General features: G+C 41.9%; 1 protein-coding gene across 1 annotated transcript in view; it reads right to left on the reverse strand.

The window, feature by feature from the left end:
* Window positions 1-24,745, reverse strand: part of EFHC2 (EF-hand domain containing 2) — a 153,369-nt gene that overhangs the window by 84,027 nt on the left and 44,597 nt on the right. The window contains 6 exon segments of the mRNA XM_068533696.1: window positions 1,970-2,166; window positions 5,328-5,470; window positions 13,951-14,116; window positions 20,044-20,173; window positions 20,504-20,626; window positions 22,814-23,062. Coding sequence (XP_068389797.1) covers window positions 1,970-2,166; window positions 5,328-5,470; window positions 13,951-14,116; window positions 20,044-20,173; window positions 20,504-20,626; window positions 22,814-23,062 — 1,008 coding nt within the window.

The following is a 24,745-nucleotide window of genomic DNA, read 5'->3' on the forward strand; positions in this document are numbered from 1 at the left end:
CTGTTTCCATGATAGGATTAGCTCTTTTGAAAAGACTCCTCAGACTGATATTAATCTTTCTCTGCTTAGAATGTCTTTGTTAAGGGTAGTTTTAAGATAATGCAGTTTTCACTTGGGATGCTGATACTAGATAATGTCTTACCCTGCTTTTATCTTTCTGAAAGGAGAAAAGCCCTTTATGTCTCATATATATATGAGATATATATATATGTGTGTGTGTCTGTCTGTGTGTGTGTATTCATGCTATATATTTTTTATATTAAAGTACAGGTTTGCACTGTGTTTGAAAATGGAGCTCTAGTTACAATAGCTATTGTAAATTGTACACTGACTGAGCTTGCTATGGGCCACATAGAGCTAAGCACTTAAAACATTTTCGCATCCAATCTTCATAGTAACTCTCTGAAATAGGCACTGTTGGTACTCCCATTTTAAAGATGCGGAAAACAAAGCTCAGGGAAGATACACATCTAAGGCCCCTCAGCTTTTAAGGAGTCAGGTTTCCTAGCCAAGCCTGCTGGTCTCCAGGAATCTAACTGCCCTATTATTGAGCCTCTCACCTGACTTCAGTGCTTTTGAAGAGCTACCGGCTCATGGTGTCACGCTAACCCAAGTTCCTAACGCTGCAAATGAAGAGATGGTGTGGCAGCCCCAGAGGGTGCTGCCCAGGCCTGCCCTCTAGAGGGACCACGCAGAGAAGAGCACTGGTAGCGGACAGCGCCCAGCTGCTGCACCTTCGTGATCACTGCAGCGCTGCAGCTTTCAGAGACCCCACGGAGGCCACACTCTCCCCAGACTCTTACCATCCAGTGACTGAGCAGGAAGGAGGCACCAGAGCTGGGCCATTCCTGCCGGACATGGGATTTCTCTGATAGCTAGCGTTTGCTCCAGGGCTCCCCATTGGCCTGGTGCAGACTTTCCCAGAGCTACGCTGTGTCTGAGGCTCTTCCCACCCCATCCTCCTTCCTTCCCTCTCCTTTCTCAGGGATCAGACCCACATCCCAGTCTCCCCACCTACTCCTGTTCCCTCCCCCTTTATCCTTCATACGCATTTGCCCCAAGACATCTCTCGCATGTCTAAGTCTGTCTTGGTACCTGCTTCTCAGAGGACCCAAACTGATCCGGGTAACGTGCTATACCCAGTGAGACTGATCTTAGCAACTTACCCCGAGCATTTTACATATAAATGAAATGGAATTGGTACTGTATCTACATAAATGGCACATAAATATTATTATTTTCAGGCAGACTTTTTAAATACATTATTTCTAGATAGATTCTTCAATAGTAGGTAATGGTTCTGAGACATACGTGTTTGCACACCGGACTAGTCCACACTTAAAAATCAAGATTTTGTCAACATGTTATTTTTACTGACCGGCACTGCCATAATGGAACTTTGAGTAATAGTACCCACGTGCCATACTATTTCAAATGAAAAAACTCTTGGCGCTCACTGTTGCCAATTTGTCCTTGGATTCCCATTTAGGCCTCAGGTGGCTCCTGTTATGGGAAGCTGCAATCCCAGCAACTATCAGGTTCCCTCGGGGTTTCTGTTTGTTTAGGTCTTGGCCTTCTCTGCGGGCCTGTGCCAATTAACTGGGACAGCACAGTGTGTGGCACCAGATTGTCTTCCTTTCCGATCATTGCTCAATTTCTTTCTGAAAACATTGTTAGCGTCAGCGGAAAACCCAGGAAACTTGATTCAACCTTGGGCCTGCCTCCTGCCTGTGCCTGGCATCCATGATGCTGGGCAGTGGAAAACCCAGCACATAAACAGAGGAGACCAGGCCCTGGCCTCTGTGACGGGACCTGTGGCCAAGTCGTGCAGATCCATTATTCATGCCCACATGTGTGAAAGCACAATGTAAAACTGGTGGCAAGATGAAGAAGAAAAGGCCTGGAGTAAGAAAAACACAGACTGCAGAGTGCTGAGAGGTGAGTCAAGAATTACACCAAGTGAGTTCACCTTATCTGAATTCCTCTCCATGTAGTTTAAGGTATACACATCAGCACTGACCAAAAGAAATAGGTAGCCATTCACGTTCACTTTGGCTCCAACATACAGCTCCTCAGCCTTGATATATTCTGAGAGTTTACTTTTAAAGACTTCTGGTCCAGGCTTCTTAACACGAATTCTTTTTAAGAACATCCCACCAGTATACCCTATAGAAAAAGAGAAAAAAAGTTAATGAGTAGGTCTTGTTCTTAAAAGAACCGTACAGGGCTTCCCTGGTGGCGCAGTGGTTAACAATCTGCCTGCCAAAGCATGGGACACGGGTTCGAGCCCTGGTCTGGGATGATCCCACATGCCGCGGAGCAACTAAGCCCGTGCGCCACAACTACTGAGCCTGCGCTCTAGAGCCCGCGAGCCACAACGACTGAGCCTGTGTGCCACAACTACTGAAGCCCGCACGCCTAGAGCCCGTGCTCCGCAACAAGAGAAGCCACGGCAATGAGAAGGCTGTGCACCGCAACGAAGAGTAGCCCCTGCTTGCTGCAACCAGAGAAAAGCCCGCGTGCAGCAAGGAAGACCCAACGCAGCCAAAAATCAAATAAATTAAAAAAAAAAAAAAGAACAGTACAACTTGCCTTTAGAGTTACTTCATGCTCAAACACAGACCGTACAACTTAGCTGTGAACTTGTGAACTCATACTGCGTATAGTACTTAAGGGAAGAATGAGGCAGTGGGTGAAGAAATGAGACTTCCTAGATGAGTGTGTAAAGAAGAAAAGCGGCATGGCATTCCAGCCTTTTCTTTTCTTGCTCCACTCCCTTCCCAGTCCAAACACTTAAATAAACACTTAGCGAGGACTTGCTATATGCCCAGCAGCATCCTGGAAACTGGGACATCAGGAACATCTTTAGAGCCTGCCTGAACAGTACCAGGCAGAAAATTTCTCACCTGAGCTTATCTCCACCTCTTTGTCCTTATACTTCTGCTGACATACAGATGAAATGTAAGATGCGCCATTTCCGGAAAGGAGCTTACTGAATTGTTTGAAGATAACTACGGGAGTCCCCTGAACTCTTTTTTTCTACAGGCAAAATATCTTTGCTTCTTTTAGCGATGCCTCATTTTTCTCACTTTCCAGAATTCTCACCATTTCCTCTGCTCTTTTCTGGGCATTATTTGGTTTTTGAGCTCTTGGAAAGCAGTGAGCAGAGTTGAATGCGGGACTCCATTACCTTCTAACTGAAAATGAACTGAAATCTTCAAACCTGTGAATACAACCTGAGACCAGATGAACTTTGGGGATCAGCTTCATCACACTCCTACCACTTGCAGAAACCAGGGGTGGTGGAAAGACATAGGCTTTGTAGCCAAACAGAGCTGGAGTCCATCCTGGCTCTGTCATTTGCTTGCTGGATGATCTTTAGGAGTCATTTAACCTCTTTGAACCACTCTGAATTCTCATTGGTAAATGGGAATAATATTTGTGGGGGGCCATGAAAATGTACTTCTCAGATTGCCTGCTGCGGGGAACAAAGTTGACAGAAGGCTCCAACTGCTATGTTCTGAAATCTATCCCCAGATTTGTGCCGAGGTCATGCTTCCCAGAGGCTGCTGCCAACACACGACTGAGCAAGGCAGGGATACTAAGGCAGGCCCATTCCTGCAAGATGGGAGCTCCTCCGACTGGTGACTTTGGCCCCAGGACTCCCAGTCGGCCTTGGCAAAACTTTCTTAGAGTTTCACTGCAGTCTAAGACCTTCCCCTTTTTCCCTTTTCTCTGTCCTTCACAGGAGTCAGACATGCACTGCAGTCTGATGGCTCTCCTGGCCTCTTCTTCTGGCTCCTGCCACATTTTCCCTCACCAGCATTTCCCCTAATAAATCTCTTGTACATTTAATCTCATCTTGGGGTTTGCCTCTTGGAGGACCAGGACTAACACAAAACGTAACCTCACATAGGTCTTCTAAGGATAATAGTAGGTACTCAATCAGGACTGCTATTATTACCAGCAAGCTTGTACTTGACTGCCATCACTCCTTCTGTTTTATGAATGCTGCAATTGGTTTGGCCATATCGTCCCCATTCTAGATGTATAGAGTTGATTTTTTGACCTTCAAGAGCATGACTTTATATTCATCCCTATTTGATTTCATATTTTAAGATCTGATTCATTATTCAAATCACCGTGGACCCTGACTTAGTTATACAAATTATTCATTATTCATTGGTGTGCTGAGTGGCTCATACCAGCTCATAAGGGCTGGTTGTTAAATTTTCAAGGGATTTTGCAAGCCAGTTGTTAAAACTGTTGGTTGCTTGAAATTGGCCATGGTTTGGGTATTTGCATCATGGAAATTGACAAACAGTACAAAACAGAGCTTTTAAAATTTTTTCAGAGAGCCGGTTAACCAGCACACCATTGATTATTCTTCTCAAACGTGTGTCTTGGGCACAGATAAAAATGTTGAACGTGTTGGGACAAAGAAGAGAGCCCTACAGTTCCATAATTTGGTAAGTCAAAATCAATGGCTCTCTTCAGCAATGGCCACCCTATCAGTCTATTGCAGAGAGGCACTCCGTGGGCCCTGCAGCTGGGACCTTGGCAACAGCCTCAACAGCCAGAGGGAAATAGACTCTGAAGATTAAATTTGTTAATCTGGGATTCTTGTCCTAGAGCTAGACAAAAATTTCGTACGTGGTACTATCAAGAATACAGATTTCTTCTTGTCTTGCTAGCTTTGCATGGAACTGGTGGTAGCCAGACCATGATTTTGAAGCCGCTGGATTCCACAGAGGTGCCTCAGAGGCCACGGAGGAAGTAGGGAGAGTGTCTAAAAGGAGATGTCCCAAGTCCCCCAGTCCTGGGCCAACCAGAACTGTTTCTCTTTTATCATTTTATATGTCTGGGTTCACATTTAAGGGATCTTTGTAAAATGAACTTTAGTGGTTAAAAAAAAAAAAATGAAAGCCACTCTCTTAGATCATCTAGGCTATAAAAATCAGACCATAGGGCTTCCCTGGTGGCGCAGTGGTTGAGAATCTGCCTGCCAATGCAGGGGACACGGGTTCGAGCCCTGGTCTGGGAAGATCCCACATGCCGCGGAGCAACTAAGCCCGTGAGCCACAACTACTGAGCCTGCGCTCCGCAACGGGAGAGGCTGCGACCGTGAGAGGCCCGCGCACCGTGATGAAGAGTGGCCCCCGCTTGCCACAACTAGAGAAAGTCCTTGCACAGAAACGAAGACCCAACACAGCCAAAAATAAATAAATTAATTAATTAATTTAAAAAAAATCAGACCATAGTCCCTTTCAACATGAAGAGACAGTTAATTATTCTGAGGAAACTGCTATGACAGGTATGTCTCTTACCTGAATTCCTCTCCATAGGTTCAAACACTGAAATTGTGTCATCACTGAGAAAATACGAAATAACAAACATCCTTTCCACATCAGCACATTTGTGTGTGATTAGTTTTGCAAAACAACGGAGTGTATTGCTTATGTTGCTGTAGCTAAATGGAAGAAAAATGAGGGTTATAGCATTATACAAGTAATCTGCCACATATTATGTGTGTAAAAAAACCTGCAGGGGCTTCCCTGGTGGCGCAGTGGTTGGGAATCCGCCTGCCAATGCAGGGGACACGGGTTCGAGCCCTGGTCGGGGAAGATCCCACATGCCGCGGAGCAACTAGGCCCGTGAGCCACAACTACTGAGCCTGCGCGTCTGGAGCCTGTGCTCCGCAACGGGAGAGGCCGCGACGGTGAGAGGCCCGCGCACCGCGATGAAGAGTGGCCCCCGCTCGCCGCAACTAGAGAGAGCCCTCGCACAGAAGCGAAGACCCAACACAGCCAAAAATAAATAAATTAATTAATTTTAAAAAAAAACCTGCAAAAGGTATGCTATGTTTTTTTATTGAAGTTTAACTGACATATAACATTATATTAGCTTCAGGTGTACAACACAATGATCGGATATTTGTATATATTGTGAGACGTTCACCACAATAAGTCTAGTTAACATCCATCACCACACTTTTACAAAAATTTTTTTCTTGTCATGATAGCTTTTAAGATCTATTCTCTCAGCAACTTTGAAATACGTACTATAGTATTATTAACTATAGTCATCATGCTATACATTACATCCCCGTGACTTATTTATTTTATAACTGGAAGTTTGTACCTTTGACCCCCTTCACCCATTTCACCCACCTCCCATCCCCCAGGTGCGCTATGGTTTTAAGATAGTAGCATAAACTCTCAGAGGTTGAAAAAGTTCAACCATCTTCTTATTAAGGCTCTAAATCTATATGCAGAGGCATTTTCTCGGTTTATTAAAATCTCTTATTCTTTCGATGTGCAGGGTAACACATTGGGAAAATGTACCCAAAACAGATGTCATAAACACACTGCTCAAACCATCTGCATTACATGGTTGTTCCCTACTCACGAGGCTGGTCAACAATCACAGTCACGTCAGCAAGAAGCACAGCACCTGGGCCTCACTGCCTGAGCAGGCCAGAGGCTGCGCTCTGCTGGTGCCTAGAGCCACCTCCCCATTTCACCGCCCACTTTCTCATGCCCATTCCTTATCTTTCTTCAAACCCCACATTGTCTCCTCGTTGAGTCACTCTCCCAGTTCCCCAGCAGCCCCCTAACTCCCTTCAAGGGAAAATTTACCTTTTCCCTTTCAAATGCTATATTAAATATGATAGACCCGCCTTTCGTAACACTTATCACCCATAAGTCGCCATTACATGTCTGTTTTCTGAAGGCAAGGACTGCATCTTATTAATCATTGTCTAAGACCACATTTTTTACATTCTAAGTGCTCAAATGTTTGTAGAAAGTTTTTATAAGATCCGTATAGATTGGAATTTGCACTTAGAATTCTGTGCATGAATAGTCTAGAAGAATGAAGATGGGATCGAAGTCTAGAATCAAAAGTTCCCAAAATTGATTGCCTGGTCTTGGAAGAAATTAATTTATGGTCTGTCAGCAGAAGCATGTCTGTGGATACCAGCTAGTGAAAGGTGGACTTCATGACAAATACTGAACGCTTTGGGAGGTCTCTGATAATCAAAATCACTACCCCAAGGAGGCACAGAGTAAAATAAACCATGTATTTAATCCCTTCCCTGTCACAACTCTGAGCAGAGAGGGCCTCACTTTCAGTCTCGTATGCTGAAATTCACTCTTTCCTTGTGATCACACTGATTTTAAAACAAACAAACAAGAAAACTTATTTGTGATTTGCAGAGGCGGAAGGTGCTTTTCTCTGCTTGCTCCTTTCTTTGACTGTCCAAGGAAGGAGGGCTGAAAAAGCATGGCACCATGATTCACAGCTTGAGGCCTCAAGTGAGATGGGAAGTAGCAATCTGGAAGGCTACCCCGAGGGCAGCCCTGGCAAAACAGCCAGATCTCCATAGCTGTTCTCTTAGTCCCTATTTTCCCAGGCGTCAGACAGACCTCATACAGCATAGGGGAGGAGAGCAGCTATCCCTCTCAACCATCTTCTCTGGTACATAATTGGATTTAAAAGTAACAAACAGATTTGGTAACCCCCCTCTCATGAAAGACCCATACTTTTACAGATGCCTGAAATATCATTCAAACAACTGAATGAGGTCTAATGTCAGGCCAAATGAATACAACTGCAAATTTAGCTTCTTAGAGCTTACATAAATGTATAAGAGTGTATGTTAAGTATGGATTTTTCATGTTTAATATGCCCTTTTTTTTTAAAACCTAATTCTAGTGTTCTGGACAGCTTATCAATCAGGAATATAATCTACTCAAACAAAATCTTTAGACCAGTCATTCACAAACTTGGCCATGTATGAAAGTCACCTGGGAGCTTGTTAAATATACAGAATCCAGAGTCCTACCCCCAGAGGTATGGATTCAGTAGTTAGCTTGCAGCTCCAGAAACCTGCATTTTTAATAAGCTCCCCAGGAGATTCTGATGAAGTCATCCCCAGAGCACACTTTGAAAAACACTTGCAAGTAGCTTCAGACATTTCCTTGGCTAATAAGCTAATTATCAAACTTTTCTAAACACTCTTTTTATCACAATATGCCCAGCACTCAAAAAAATTTTAGCATTTTCCCTGCTCAATCTGGCTTCCTGGGCCATTGATAGTCAGGTTCAAATACTCACACATACAGCTATTTGTCATGACTGCCAATAATACACTCTCTACTCAAGTCACACAAGCCACTTCACTTAGTGCCCCACACTGTGCTTGCTTCTACTTCCAGGCCTTCGCTTGGTGTCATCCCCTCCCCCAGGGTACACCCTCATCCTGTCCTATGCCTGTCCAGAGTCCTGTCCATCCATTTGGGCCCCAATCAGTAGAGCTCTCTTTGACCACGGCTGCTCACCCAGCTGACCACCTATTCACGCCTCCTGCACCGACCATTATGCATGGCACCCAATTTAGCACTGTATAGACTTGTATTCTTGACTGGTTTTTTAAAATGTGTTTATTGAATACCATTGTCTCAAAACAAATGATGATAAATTCCTAGGTCCAGCAGCCGTGTCTTAACTTTTTCTACACACAGCCCAGAGTTATCTATAATCACTGTCTTGACTTCTTCTCCCATTCTCTCTTAAATCCACTTCCATTAGGTTAGCTCTACCTAAACTACCCTTGTCAAGGTCAACAATGATCTATCTCCACAATGCCAATTCCAATGGTTCATTTTTGTGTCTAACTTGACCAATCAGCAGCAGTTGGTACAAATGATCACTCCTTCTTCCATGACATTCTTGCTTCACTTGGCTTCCAGGATCCTGTATTTTCTCTTGGTTTTGCTCCTACCTCCTTGCTTGTTCCTTTTCAGTATCCTTTGCTGGTTCCTCCTCTTTTCCTCAATCTCTTAATTTGGGGTGTCCCGGGGATAACAAGGAATAACTTGGTCATCCACTTCTCTGTGTATATTCACTCCTTCGGTGATCTCTTCTAGTCTCAGGCTTTAAATACTACCTACATGCTGATGATTTCCAAAGTTCTATCTCTAGCTCAGACCTCTCTCCCGGAACCCCAGACTCGTATATCCAACGGCCAACTTAACATCTCTACTTGATATTTGACATCTCAAACTTAACTTGTTCCAAAACTGAACTTCTGCTCTTGCCCCAGACCTACTCTAACTATAGTCTTTCCCATCTCACTAGATGGCAACTCCATCTTTCTAGTTGGAGGAATCTTGGGAGTCATCTGTATCTCCTCTCTTCTTTCATACCTCATGTCCAATCTGCCAGGAAATCCTATTGGCACAACCTTCAAAATATTTCCAGAATCTGTTATATCTCATCATTTTCATGGTACTCACCCTCATGGAGCCATCATAACTTTTCTCTTGGACTACTGCAGTAGCCTCTTAACTGGTCTTTACTTCCACCACTGCCCTTCTACAGTCTTCGCTCAACACTGCATCTGCAGTCATTCTTCTAATATGTAAATCAGATCAAGTCACTCTTCTTCTGCTCAAATCTCCCAATGAGTCCCCTTATCACTTGAAGTCAAAAGAGTCCTGACAATGGTCTGCAAGGCCCTATGTTATCTGATCGCCCATTACTTCTCTTAATCTGTCTGCTCTGCCCATTACTCATCTGTTCTATCCTCGTCAGCCTCCTGCCTGTTCCTTGTGCATCCCAAGCCTGCTCCTTGCTCAGGGTCTTTACACTGACTGTTCCTTCTGCCTAGAACATGTTTCCTCTCCTCAGTAAAGTCCATCCAGACCACACCGTTTAAAATTGAAACCAGGGGTGCTCTTCAGGCCCACATTCCAAGTCCCCTTTATTCTTTTCATAGCTACCTTCTTTATTTTTTCCATGGTACTTTAATACCTTCTATATACTACAGAATGTACTTATGTATTACCTTTATTGTTTATTATCTGCCTCCCCAGCTAGAATGTAAGTTCTATGAGGGCAGGGCTTTGTATCTGTTTTGTTCACTGATGTGTCCCAAGATCAGTGCTCGGCACATAGTGGGTACTCAGTAAATATTTGCTGACTAAGAAAATGAATGGCTCACCCAGGGCTACATACCTGCTGAGAACCTTAAAGATAGCTATAGCTATAGTCTTATGGTTAGAAGAGACATGAAGGCTTATTATTATTGATGGGGAAAACTTGTTTAAAGAGGAAAAAAACATGACTGATGGAGACAACAGATGGACAATATCTGAAACAAGTCAGAGGTTAAGATTAAACCGTGAATTTTTAGATGCTATGTGATTATGAATAGCACAAGTCTGGGATAATAGCCTTCCTGGTAGGAAGTCATCCGTCTCTTCTATCCATCATTAAGAACTAAAAGGGTGCATGTTCATTCTATTTACTCACTTATTCATCATTCGTCCTCTTACGGACAAAATATCTATTGAACCCCAAGTACATAGCCAACACTGTTCTAACTCTAAGAGAAGCAATAAAGCCAGTCCCTGCCCTCAAGGAGCGCTTGGTCTCGATATAAACAAGTAATTGCCACACACTGTGATAAGTACAGATTCTGGGGCAAGAAAGGTGAACTCCAGGAGTCAGACTTCCCTGTGTTCAAATCCTACTTCAACTAAAAATTAGCTGTATGAGCTTGGGCAAATCGTATAGCCTCTCTGAGCCTCAATTTCCTCATGTGAAGAATGGGTACAATAATATTACCGACTTTATGAGGTTGTTTTGAGGATTAAATGAGACCAAGTATTGTAGTTAGCATACCATAACCATAAACTGCTTTTTATTAGTAATATTATTATTGTTAGAGGTATGATCAGCAGAGTATTGTGAGCACACAGAGAACAAAGTACCTAATTCAGCCAGGTGCAGTGAGAAAGATATTCTTCTGGTTTTCCCAAGTCAGACTAGACAATCTGCCCAGCAGGCCACCACAGTGAATTTTTACCCAGACAATAAAGGTCTTCATTCCATCAAAAACCTCATACGCTTTAACTTGAAACTATCTCCTCCAATGACTCACAGTAGATCACCATTAACCTCATACAACAATAAGCAGCCAGTACATTTTTAATAGCAATATATATAATCAATATATGTCATGTACTATTGCACGTCTCAATTCACGGTTTATTTATTTGCATTAAGAAACTGTTCTTTGTATGCTTTGTGAGATCATCTTCCTTAGGTTCTCACGGTTTTAAAACCTTGGGTTATTCAAACTCATGTATAAGTCTCCAGCTGAATGTGCCAGTTTCTATGGAAACAAGGTCACTGTGTGGGAGGAGCTTGAGGGAAGTGTACTCCTGGCACAGAACAAGCAGTGGACAGAAAGAAAAGAAATTAGACCCATTCGTGCCTGTACCACCATCCTCCGGCCACAACAGCATGACAAGAACGTGGAATGCTGTCTACAGTCAGTGCTCTGTGGGCAAGTTGACAGAAAGAGAGACTAAGGCAACTACCCACAAGGAGCTCTTTTCCCCCTGGATTCCACAAGTAACACACTGGATCGTGTTTCATCCTGTTTACTTATAGGAAAAATTCCCTCTCCTTTTACAATAGGGACATTCTTTCTGCCCACCTCCTTTGGTGGCTGCCCTTCAAAACAGCAGTTAGTGAAAAGTATCCATCAAAAGTCCTGCCCTCGAACTTCACTGTAAACACTGCTACCTATAAGGGAGGATGGAGTATGAGTTGGTGTCCCTCTTATATGATCGAAATCAGTGGTTCTCAAACCCTGGTGCCCATCACCAGAACCCCCTGGAAGTCTTGTTAAAACACAGTACCAGGCCCCACGCACAGAGATTGGGCCTCGATAGGTCTGGGGTGAAGCACGGGAATCTGTATTTCTAACCAGTGCGGAGGCCACACCTTGAGTAGCGTCAACTCTGAAACTTAAAAACAAAACTCCCAAGTCCTTACAAATAAAAGATTATTTCTTAAAAGACAAAGGACATCGTGTCAGGGCAAAGGCAGCCTTTTAGACATTCTACACAATTCGTAACATATTTTCACCATGTTTACAGTTAGAGCAAAACTATTCTCTCCACCTCAAAATATTCTACAACGGTATCTGATGCCATTAAATTTTATCGAATTCAGGGTGCTGTCTTGTTCTTCTCCTTCTCCTGCTCTTACTCCATGTTCCCTTTATCATTTTTCTCCACAGGTTCTCCTGACCCACTATTTCCCTCATGCCAGGACTTCGGTGTTTAGCCCGCATCCTATTCAAGCATCTGCAACATTTTCCCACCACTCTTCCTCCCTGACTTCTTTCTCCAGGGCCTCCATTCTCTGAAGAAGCAAAAAGTAGCCACGGGCAGTGCTCACAGCTATACACATGACTCAGGGGCAGATTTTTCCTCATATATATTAGGAACACTTCTGAAAGTCCATCTTTTGAAATCATATTCCACCACACGAGCAATCTATGGTTACTGAACTCAACCAAATCTCTCAAATTAAAACCACGTTAATTGCCAAATAACATGCTAAAAAACACTTATAAATCACTGAAGCCACTACAGCCTATGGGCCAAATACAGCCAGTCACCTGTTTTGGTATGGCCTATGAGCAAAGAATGATTTTTACATTTTTAAATGATCGAAAACAATCGAAAGAATAATATTTTGTGATATGTAAAAATCATATGAAATTCAAATGTCAGTGTCCATAAACAGTTTTATCGGAGTGTAGTTACATATTGTCTGTGGCTGTTTTCATGCTACAATGACAGAGCTAAGTGGTTGTGACAGAGGCCGCGTGGTCTGCAAAGCAGAAAATATTTGCTACCTGACCCTTTAAGAAAAAGTTTGCTGACCCCCACTCTACACCATTTCTTAGGGACCATCCTGAGGAGATATATACATGGAAAGGCATATATATACACGGAAAGGCAATATAGATTGTGGATAATATGGCTTTAGTAGCTTCCAGATGACCCATTAAAATAACCACTCAACGTGAGGGTGTGGAGAAAAGGGAACCCCTTGTGCACCGTTGGTGGGGATGTAAATTGGTGCAGCCACTATGGAAAACAGTATGGAGTTTCCTCAAAAAACTAAAAATAGAACTGCCATATCATCCAGCAATTTCACTTTTGGATATATATGAAAAGGAAATGAAATCACTACCCCAAAAAGATATCTGCACCCCCATGTTCAATGCAATATTATTTGCAATAGCTAAAAGAGAGAAACAGTCTAAGTGTCCACTGACAGATGAATGGATAAATAAAAACATATATATATGTGTGTGTGTGTGTATATACATATATCGATATTTATATAAGATACATACACACAATGAAATATTATTCAGCCATAGAAGAGAAGGAAATCCTGACATCTGCGATGGCATGGATGGACCTTGAGGATATTATGCTAAGTAAAATAAGTCAGACAGAGAAAGACAAATACTGCACGATCTCACTTATATGTAGATTATGTAGAATCTACAAAAACCAAATTCATAGAAACAGAGATCAGACTGGTGACTGCCAGAGGTGTGCGGAGCAGGGGAGAATTGGGTGAAGGTGACCAAAAGGTACTAACTTCCAGCTATAAGATAAATAAGTTCTGGGAGCATAACATACAACATGATGACTAGAGTTACTGATAATGTATTGTATATTTGTAAGTTTCTAAGAGAGTAAATCTTAAAAGTTCTCATCACAAGGAAAAAACTATAACTATGTGAGAATGATGAATGTTAACTAATCTTATTGTGGTGATCATTTTTCAATACATACATATATCAAATCATTATGTTGCATACCTTAAACTTATACAGTGTTATATGTCAATTATTTCTCAAAAAGCTGGAAAAAAATAAAATAACCACTGAAGTAAGAACCTGTTAATAATTACATATTAATCAACTTCATTAAAAAGGTATAACAACATGTCCCTGGACTTGAAATCAGACAAATTAAGTGTCATCTGTTTTGTCACGAGGACAATATTATAAACCCTGAACACATTTGGGAAAGATCAGACTAAAACAGCGGTTCCCTCAAGCACCTGTCATTTTCCATGAACTTCTTGAAGTTCCTCTGATGAGGTGTGGGCACGAGGCCTATGCAGGAGCAGAGAGAATCCTCTTCAGAACCAAAGCCGGTGTAACGTGGAAATTTCCTTTCTATATTTGGAGGAGGTGGGGCCTTGCATGAAATCGAGGTAAAGTTCTCTATAACAAAACAAAGGCAGATGAAACATCAATATTTTTTTTTGCCCTGATTATGGCTGTTTTGAAAGGTTTGTTATGTTTTCAAGATGAACATGGAGATCTTTGTAGACTATTTTAAACTCTTTCAAACAAAACACAGCAAAATCCTGGGAGGGTAGGTTTCAATCGTGTTTACAAAAACCACAAAACTCACTCAATAGTTGCCATTGGTTCAAAAGAAAGGAAAAAAAGAGAGAGACTGCCTGTGTCGAATAAGTAAACATTTATCTTTTGTCATCGCATCCCCATTTCAGAATATTTTTTGTTCTTCCCTGATTTTTCCAATGACAGGAAAATTCAAACTTGGAACTTTATGCCACCCATGCCATATTTTAACCTGTAATGTAGCCCTGTCCTATCTTTAGTCAACAGTCACTAATCAAATTCCTTTCCAAACAGGACTGACTCCTAAGTGTTTTGCTTTACCTTCCCCATCTGATGTCCCCTCCTCTTGTGCCCACTTTTTAAATGCTCTCCCTTTCCTCCAACTCAGCTCCAGGCCATGACACTTCACTGTCTAGATCAAAAACAAAAACAAAACTTCTTCTCACCAGCCACCACTCCAGGGTGCTTCTGTTATTGCCCAAGTAAAGACTGCAATCGTACTGAAATGTGATGAAGCAAAAATAAATAAATAAATAAATAAGGAATAAAACCAAAACCAAACAAACGAACAAAACCTTTAAAACAGCCACTGTCTACTCTCAAAGGGAGTGTTAAGTGGTAAATACTGTTGACTTTCTTTATTCATTTGTCATCTGTGAAGAAGGAGAGGCATATTTATAATAGCCTAGGAGCTGTTGGTACTCATTTGTGAGGCTGTACAATCTCTGAGAAGCAAGTGTGTTCTCCAAAGCAAATAATACATTGACTCAACAGATCCCAGTCACCTGTGTTTGTCACACCACAAATGGCAAAGAAGATGTCAGGGTCTTTCTTAAAACAAAACAAAACAAAGCAACAAAACAAAACAACCCATGGAATCTAATTTCTACCTCTTCCCCAAGGTTGACTATCCCATAGGCGTTTCCATTAATGCGTGAAAGGAGGTTCACATAAGCAAAGATTTCCTTTTCCATTGCCAAAGTTCTAATAGAAGGAAGAGTACAGATTTAGTGCATACCTCTCTAACTGAAAATGTGCATCAATTTGTCATCCAAGGCAACCTAACTCTTAAAATTGAGGGAGTCTTTTTTTGTACTGATTGATCAAAAGGCTAAGGGTTTGAGGCTGTTTCTAACTCTGATTTGAAAACATTTTCAACTTTCACATTTACTTAGACTTCCTAACAGCCTTTGTGTGAAATCTCTTCAAGCATAATCCCCAAAAGAGTATTGTTCCATCCTAACAGAAACTGCTTACAGAAGACATACTGGCAAAGAGAATGCCATCAAATATTTCTCACCGACTCAGTGAAAGGGGGCAGCCAGACTGCTGGTACGGAAGTGACTGGTGAGCCTCTCCTATTGCTATTTTTGTGGCAATTAAAGAGAAGCTTTGGTAATAAAGAGGAAAGTTCAAATCTTGGAATTAGGCAGAATTACAGTAGACCCTTTCATTGCTAATTGTTACATGAAACACACCACTAACTGGTACCTTCATTTTAGGAAAAGGACCATAGGGATTGCAGGGAGAGCTCTACATGATTATTAGAAAATTGGGGCGTGATTGGTTTCTTCTAACAGGGGACATACGCATACAACTCTATATACTAATCTACGCAGCCTAACCAAAAGAGGACACATATTGAATCTCACAGTAATTAAGAATGCATTCTACACCTCCCCCCAAAATTACAGGTTTATAACACAAAACAGGTTTTGTTTTCTCAACTACATAATTTTTGCCACAGATTTAAGTAACAAAAGAATCAATTTAGAGCTTTCCTCTGCACCCACAGTGCCATCTAGTGTATAAACGCCGAGAACTGTTCCACTCCACCATGTCTGACTTTTTTAACAATCCAATCTTTTTGGATACCCTGACTTAAGATCTCATTTTTCTGGGTAATTGCGTATATTCACAAAGGTTTGAACTCGCACCTGAATAACTTTCTGTCTTTGGTTTTCCATCACCCCAGCATCCTGCATGTTTCAGGTGTTAAAAAAATATTTAATGAAAAAGTATACCTTTTTTTTTTTTTACAAAGCATCTTCCCAAATATCTCCTTAAACTGACAACTCTGATGGATCCTGAGACACATCTGTCTTTCAAGTAGTCTGATTCCTCTAATTCCAAAAGACTTGTAAAAACATATATATTGAATGTCCATCCACACTGACCAGATGGCAACAAATTTACCGAGAGGTGATAGATTTTTTTAAAGGATATGTCTTAATGCTCCTTCACAGTGATTTACGATTCATCATCTCATTTGGAAACGATCCTGGAAAGAGCCTTCATCGAAGTTCATCTCTGATGTACTAGTAACCCAGATATGGACCCAGGTTTAAAGCTTATATAATTTGGGAGAAGCTCTTTAAGACTAAAAATGTCAAATAATTAAGACAAAATTAGGCCCAGGACCTTGGAGTGGGGCCCCTGCAAAGAAAGAACCCTAAAGCTTAAGCTTCATTAACTTCAAGGTAAATCCACCTCTGCTTGTACCCAATACCCAGGTCAAATGATTTTGGTGGGACGTTCATTTTTGGGTCAAATAATTAATGAATCACATAATTTTCTAGCTCTAGCTAGAAAACCCTTAGAAATCATCTAATCCTCAACCCTCTTCACTTCATAGGAGAGGTTAAAAAAAAAAAGGTGAAATTGTTAGCTCTATCAAAGCCATGTGGAGAGACGAGAAGCAAATTCTACCTCTGTCGCTGCACCTTGGGATGGCTAATTTGCTCAAGTGATCATTAGACTCTCATCTTGGATGCCCTGCTGCTTCTAACGCCAAGAGTTCAGAGGCGGCCATAAACAACTCCACAAAATTAAAGGTGCTTTCAGTTTTTTGCTTATCCTTAGTGTCGGTATAGCCTAATAAGTATTCGAGAACAACGCGAATGAATGGTCTTATTACTAGTTTGGCTGTCCCAACCACTAAGAATCGATAATAAGAAAGTCCTCTTATAGACAAAGAAATAATAACCCAAGGCAGGAATTCTAGGTGAGAACAGTTGACATTCAAATCCCTGTCTCTTCAGTGAAAGAAACACCTGCTAGAGCCCCTGGAGCCTTTTCCAACCTTCAGGCTACAGGAAAGTCCGACAGGCCTCCATCTGCCAGTCCGTGTTCATGCACATGAAATAATGAGGGAGTGACAAGCTCCCGCCCGGCAGACACGCCAGGGCCAGCGGGATGGCCAAGCTGCCTAGTGGGGGACTCACATTGGACTGTTTTGTGGAAGAAGTTGCCTTCTCTTTAGAATCCTTAAATACACAAAACAATCTCATCTTTTTAGGAGTCAGATTGGGTTTTATGCAGGGGTTACATACATCTCTTGGAATTCTACCAAGCCCTCTGCTTCCACATAATAGAAAGCTTACTCATGCACAATTCTTGGGACTGTGGCCAACTCCATCTCTTAGTCTGTCTGCCATTTTTTCTCCCCCAAAATATGTTGGGGCGGCATTAGGTAAGAGAAGGTACTGAAGCACCCAGGCTGTATACTGCGTTAGAAATTTCCCCCTGGCTTCCTCTTAGGGAGGTCCCTAGCTGTGTCGTTGGCAGTTGTCAGCTCCTTCCTGTGGAGACCACAATTACTGACAAGGAAGGAAATGTGACCACCGTTATTGCCAGGACTTTGTCCTGGTTTGGGCTTCAAGGATACCAAAATATAATGCATAAAACTTGGTCAGTCTCATGAATTTTTAGAACCAGGTGAGTTATAAAAAAATTAAAATGTCAGAAGTAACTGTATCTAAGTAACATTAAGTCTATTAATTTAATGTTACCAAAAAGTCAGGTAAAGCAAATGTAAAGATTATCAGAGAATATTGATTCACTCCCCTCCACCCTGAATCACAGATATAATTTCCAGTCATTAGTTATATTAAGTACACTGCTGTTACTCAAGAAATGTTGTGTAATAATAGTGTCTGTTAAATGGGGTATTTTAACATATGTTATGAGAAGTATAAAAAGTCAGCGTGACTATAAAATACATCATAATTTTGCATTTGCATAATTTTCTGTTTAAATGCATAATGCTCACGTTATATTAGCTTTAAAGGCACAAATGACTTTTTTTAACGTAATACAGTAAGTCTATAGAGTGAGCAAAAGAAGTGAGCAGAAAGAAATTAAGCACTAGGGCTCAACTGAAATGGACCATAGGGCATTTGAAGCTGATACAAATCAAGCTGACAGACAAACATCAACCGAATGTTGGACTTGCTATTTAAGGGATCATATGATGCTTTGAACCTTTACCACGTCCTTTAAATTAAGGTAATCTTTCAGTAGGACACAGGTAAATGTCTTCAGTGACTCATTTCATATATATATCATTTTTAAAAATTTTCCAAGTCTACACTGAAGACTTGCTGATTCTGAACAGGCACTTACATTCATTAAAAAGCAAACTATCCTTCCCAACTATCTAAAGGTCACTAGCAGCTTCTCTACAGTAGCCACTACCTGCACATTCCTGGCTGCTTCTTGCCCTCAGTCCCTAAAACAAATATGCCCAACTGTGTCCACTAAATAGGACTAATTTCAGAAAAGAATATAAGAAGAGGCCACCAATTTGGCTCCATTTTGACTCATCTGGCACGCAGATGCTGTGGAACAAGTTCCCTTAATGCACAGAGGAGGGAAATTGAAATTCTTTTTTATTCCAGCCCCTTTGTATGCTGTGTGCCTTCTCCCATGATATAAAGATTCCCAGGAGGCCAGGAATACGACACAGTGGGGACACCAAGACACGTAAGGTGGGCCTCGTCTCATTCTAAAGACAAAGCACCTTGTCTTTTAGGAAGCTGTGGTTGCTTCTGGCTTCCAACTCATCGCTCAGGAAGTGAGCTCGTATGAATGCTCCAAGGTTCAGAGCGGGGTAAGCATCCCCCATCAGAGCTCCAAACCCCAGTCTGGGAGGTTGGCACCTTCCACCACCCCACTTCGCCAAGCACCGGTAGGTACCTGGAGCCTGGGGTAGAGGGCCCAGGTGGGGGCAGAGCTGGCCGGCAGGTTTAGCAAATGGAGGGGCGTGTTTTTCAGGTTTCGCCGCAGATCCTCCACCTGCTTCTGTGACTCTTACCACACCGTGTAACATGCGGTAGGTCTCTGCTCCCCTTCAAGCCTAGAAACTCCTTACACAACTCTGCAGCTCCTCTGTCGACTGCAATGACCTGCATGTGGTAGGTGCTTAATAAATCACTGGTTTTCATTCTGAACTGCGCTAACCTGATCTGAATGGAACGGATATCTAAGAAGAGAGAAGCTGGAAGCCTGGCTGAGCCTCACCAGGAAAGGTAGAGCAAATTGGCACAATTCCCCAGAGAGCTCAAATAAGTATATCCTCTGTGGTAAGCAAGAATTCAGTGAAAAGAAAAGTGTTTGGATTTCCATTTTGCAATTGCTTAACCAAAGCATTTCCCCCATACTCTAGTGAGGCAGGGGGCTATACGGGCAAATGGAAGCCTTTGGCATCAGGCAGACAAGTTCAAGTCTCGGCTCACCCTTTACTTGCTGCATGACCTTCGACAAGTAAGCCCCTTGTACGCCATGGTTTCTTCATCTCTAAAATGGGGATAACGAGCCTACCTTTCTAGAATTGTTGTTAGGAATAAATAAGACAACAGATGCCCAGCAGTTAGCAAATGCTCAATAAACGGTAGCTATTATGAGCTTAGAATTTGAAACTCAAAAGTCAGATCAAGCCTAACTAGGGAACAAAGACTCTAAGTTTTACATATTATTTTCTAATTGACAGATGTATCACTTACCAATTCCATATTTAGTCTTACAATAAGTCTTCATGAATTCATCACAGTCACAAAGGAGCACTTTCCTTCCCCACACATTGATGGTGGTTCCTATGGACAGGTCACTCTCTTTGTAAAACTCTTGGGTCTACTTTTCCTAGCTAAGAAAAACAAAGGAACGTGACGTTGACACCACAGACCCACCAAAGACATTGGCACCCACCCCCAAAGGGAAAAAGAAATTTAAAAAAATCAACTATATCATTCATAACCAAAATTTTTAAATCAAATCAAAAGACAACCGCTCAATATTAACATTTTAAAACATTCTTTTAGCAATGCAGTGCCACCAAATGGCAGTGCAATGCATATATTTATATACTCATCGATTTCATTCACAATCAATCTCCCAGAAGCAGAACACGTAACTCACCCCACATTCCAGGTTCCAGGGAAGTCACACTGGAAACAGTAATAAAACGTGACTCACCTTGTATTTATCCAACAGGCAGCCATACACTCGGTTCTCTGACAAGCCACCATCTCCATTGAGAACTGTCCGGTCTGTTATCTGGCCTGGTTGATAGACTCCAGGGGGGCCATACTGGAAGATAAAAATGAAATCAAGATGTAGTGGATGGCCTCTAAACACAGACGTGCTCCTGTTGAGGGACTCAAGCGGGAAGAGGCACCCCGTATGGTTCTTCTCTGCCATCCCGAGGAAGACAGGACACAGACTCCAGCCACCTTTCCCCCTGCTTCCCCACCCGCTGCAGGCTGGTCTACACTCCCCCCCCCCCTCCTTCAAGGCCCTGATAAAGCCCCATCTTTCCCCCTGACCTCTCCCATCCTACTGGCCTGTGCCCAGTTCAAACTTCCGTAGCACCCACCTCAGGGTTAAACCACTTTTTGTTGCTCTCTAATTGATTCATCGGCAGTCATCTTTAAACTCCAAAACGCCCTGATGGAGAAACCCTGCCTTGCCTTCTTTACTTGCTTAGCACCCTGCCTGATCCTGAGCAAGGACGCACTCATTGGCAATGGAGTGCAGTCAGCCTCTAACAGAAACTGTGGCCCGGAGCAAGCCAAGGAGGGCACTCCTCAGTTCCACCCCCACTGGAGGTGGTCCAGGCAGGAAATATCTGAACTAACTTATAGAAATTGATAGTGATCCATTTATCCCATACACATGAGAAATCTGAATCATGCCAGATACGTGTGACATAAAATGTTTAAGTTTCAATGTGTGAACTTATGATGTGTGGGGTGTCAGTAAGCCACGTAACGAAGAAAAAACAGTACGTTTAGATGCAAACTCTCTCTTCGCTGCTTCCTAGCTACAGGACATGGGGCCAGGCATTTATCTTCTCAGGACTTCAGTTGTGTCATCTAACCGCAACAACAGTACTTACTCCTTGCTTTCTCAAAGGATGCTGTGAGTGTCAAGGGAACACCCACTGCTACTGTATCTCTCCCGAGAATGGAAGCTCCACGAAGCAGGATTTTATCCATTTTCTTTCTCACTGTAACCCCAGAGCTGGCACACAACTGACACTTACTAAATATTTGTTGAATGAAAGAATAAATGAAGCAACTGATGTCAAGGAACACTGCAAATGTCAGGTAGTATGTCATTATAATTTTATATTTAGCCTATTTTTCAAAGCCATTCTAAAAACAGGCTTCCCTGGCACCTCCTGGCCACCTGCTGTGCATACGCCCAGAGTTCGCTCTGGGACAAATCCTGCCCCTGCCCCAAGAAGCAACACAGCAGGACTTCTGGCAGGAGACTCAGAGAATCTGGAAGAGTCTCCTGTGATAAGCAAATAACCAGTGGTTGTTTGCATCAGAAATGAGCATTACAGTAATCTTTTCAGTAGCACTAAGAATTAAGTTTCAAAATACTTTATCCAAATAAGAAATAAAATATAACGTAGAGCTGTGAATAAGCCTTGATACTTTCACGTGTCCTTATAGGTGTTCATAGGTCCTTAGATAGTGCTTTTTACTATATTATCTCATTCAGTCTTTACAGTTATCTCAGGAGGGAAGCCTAGTTAACTGCACTTTAGAGATAGGGAAATACGCTCAGAGAGGTTAATGACTTGCCCAAGGTCACACAGCTGTTAAGTGGCAGACTCACAATTCTAACCCAGGTCTTCTGTCTCTGTGCCATTTCTGCTGCACCCAGGTTACATTAGCTCTCAAATGGCCATAAACATGTGTAGAAATCACTTGGACAACTCTTTTTTAATAGTAAAAATGCAAAAGCTATCATTGTTGCTAGCCAGTGGCTAGTTGGTGACTGGTGCCTACTCTCAGAAGAGTCACTCCTGTGTGTGTGTGTGTGTGTGTGTGTGTGTGTGTGTGCGCTTGTGTGTGTGTGTGTGTGTGTGTGTGCTTGTGTGTGTGTGTGTGTGTGTGTATTCACAACCCAGACCAATACAATGGGATCTCCTCAGTAGGCTACAGAGGCCAGAGGCCAGTGCCCTGCCCAAGGCCACGAGCAATCCTTTTACTAGAGAGTCATTTACCTTCATAAGACTCATGGTGAACTCACTGATGAATAGGTAGTTCTCTTGCATTTGACATTTTTCCTTTACTTGCCTCAAGCCCTGAATATTCCAACTCCAATTTGTCATATCCTCTGTATTACTTTCATAGATGTACGTTAATAGAGGGCACAAAGTGAGAGTTTTCTAAACACTTGCACTAATACATGGTGACTTGTCATCACACAGTCATAACACATGACATTCCAGACAGTGAGTGACTAGAGTCTTCAGCCCACCTTAGGCAGCTTCCTCCTCTGGAGGAACGATGACGTAGCATCTCTTCCTGAGTTATGTGGCAATACTCTTTTGATTTCGATGGTATCATCAGACAGAAAGTAATGCAGGATGAGTTCTCTACGGTCCCCAAACACTGAGCCTGAGTCGTCCCACAGGCAGAAGAAACGCAAAACCTTCCTATCACACTCAAGGAACTGTTTCAGAGTGTCGAAGGACTCATAGGGACGTAAGGGTTCCATGCAGTGTAGCTTCCGCCAATGGAGAAAAGGTTAATGAGAGTGGAAGTTTTTCCATAGTTGCTTCTGGGATGCAAGCAATCAAAGAATATAAAGGTATCTTTTCTATAGACTATTCAGTGACATTTTTTCAAATTTCAACTAACCACATACATGATATGCATATATAACCAGTTTCAACCTTAGAAATACAGACAATCAAGTATTAGGAAGCTTTTCATTATTATTTTAACACACTAAAATATACTTCTATAATGTTTCTGAAAACTGACTTTTCTCAAAGACTTAAAATTCTTGTTTAAGAACAGACAGAACTAATATATGGTGACAGAAATTAGAACAGTTATTGCCTCTGGGGAGAGGACTGACTGGAAAGGGGGACAAGGGAACTCTCTGGGGTGATGGAAATATTTTCTATCTTGATTTTCGTGTTGGTTACTAAATTGTATACATTTTTAAAAACTTGTCAACGGGTATGCTTAACATTTGTACATCCAAGCCTATGTTAATTATACTTCAACCAAAAAATTCTTTTCACTGAAAACTCATATCTGTATATGCTTCTTACTCATCCAAAGATTTTTGTGAAGGTAAAAGAGAAGAAATATATTCACAGTTTTATTTTGCTCAAAAGCTTTAGATAGTGAAGATCTGAAAGGCCATGGAAACAGGAGCAAAGCAAATGGAGAACTTTCCAATCTGTACAGAACTAATGCGCGGGCTCTGGCCCCCAAATCAGGAAGCACTAGCTCGGCAGTCTTCTCAGCCCAGCTCCTCTATTTGCACAGTCTCAGCCCTGTCTTGGAGCAAACCGCCCCCATTCTATCTAATGTAGCCTAATAGGATGGTTATATAAGGAAGTGCTCACTAGCAAGGGAGATGTAGTCCCACATCGGGTTGTATAATCTTACTTGTAAGTTCTCAAAATTTTGCACCTGTCCAGGGCAGTCTAGGTGCAGACTTATCCCAAGACAGTGGGGGAGAGAGACATGATGGCCTTTCCAGAGGCTCTTCAGTCTTATCCTTGATATATAAATGAAATTACGAGATCTCTACTTTCAACGATTGAAAAATCTTTCTTTGGCATTATAAGGCCTCTAAGAAATGCATTATTGATTATATACCATCGAGGCTCTTTTCAGTTCAAGTTAAATTGTTTAATTTTAACTTTACATTTCAAGGCAGCAAACACTGGAGAAGTAAATGCATTAAAGTCAATATAAAAGCCTCTTACTAAACTCCTAATTTTCCACAGATTTCTATATTTATTGAAGAGCTTTCTCCCTGAGGGAATAAATGCTAAAATGATTCTTCCAATCTGAAAGGAAAAACATTTCTTGGCTGTTCTTGGTATTTATTCTTGATTCCTGGAACAAAAGATTATTTTCCTTATAAACTTATGAAATAACACAGTGTTCTAAGTATTTCATATAATGCATCATCATTCACAATAACTATCATATAATACCAGCTGTTAGTGAATGAATGTAGCCAGATGCAAAGGGTGGTAAATCATATAGATCCATTTCTTTTAGGTTCTCTCTGCTGGTTCTAAAGACTTTTGTATTTATCTAGACTCCTTCTTCTAGGGCATTTGGAAAAAGTAGAAATGAACCCAAACCATAAATCTCCTTGCATGCCAATACACACAAGTACAATGCCACAGGGATTTCACCTTAGATATGCCAGGATCAA

The sequence above is a fragment of the Eschrichtius robustus genome, chromosome X (assembly GCF_028021215.1).
Source record: "Eschrichtius robustus isolate mEscRob2 chromosome X, mEscRob2.pri, whole genome shotgun sequence".
Lineage (NCBI taxonomy): Eukaryota > Metazoa > Chordata > Mammalia > Artiodactyla > Eschrichtiidae > Eschrichtius > Eschrichtius robustus.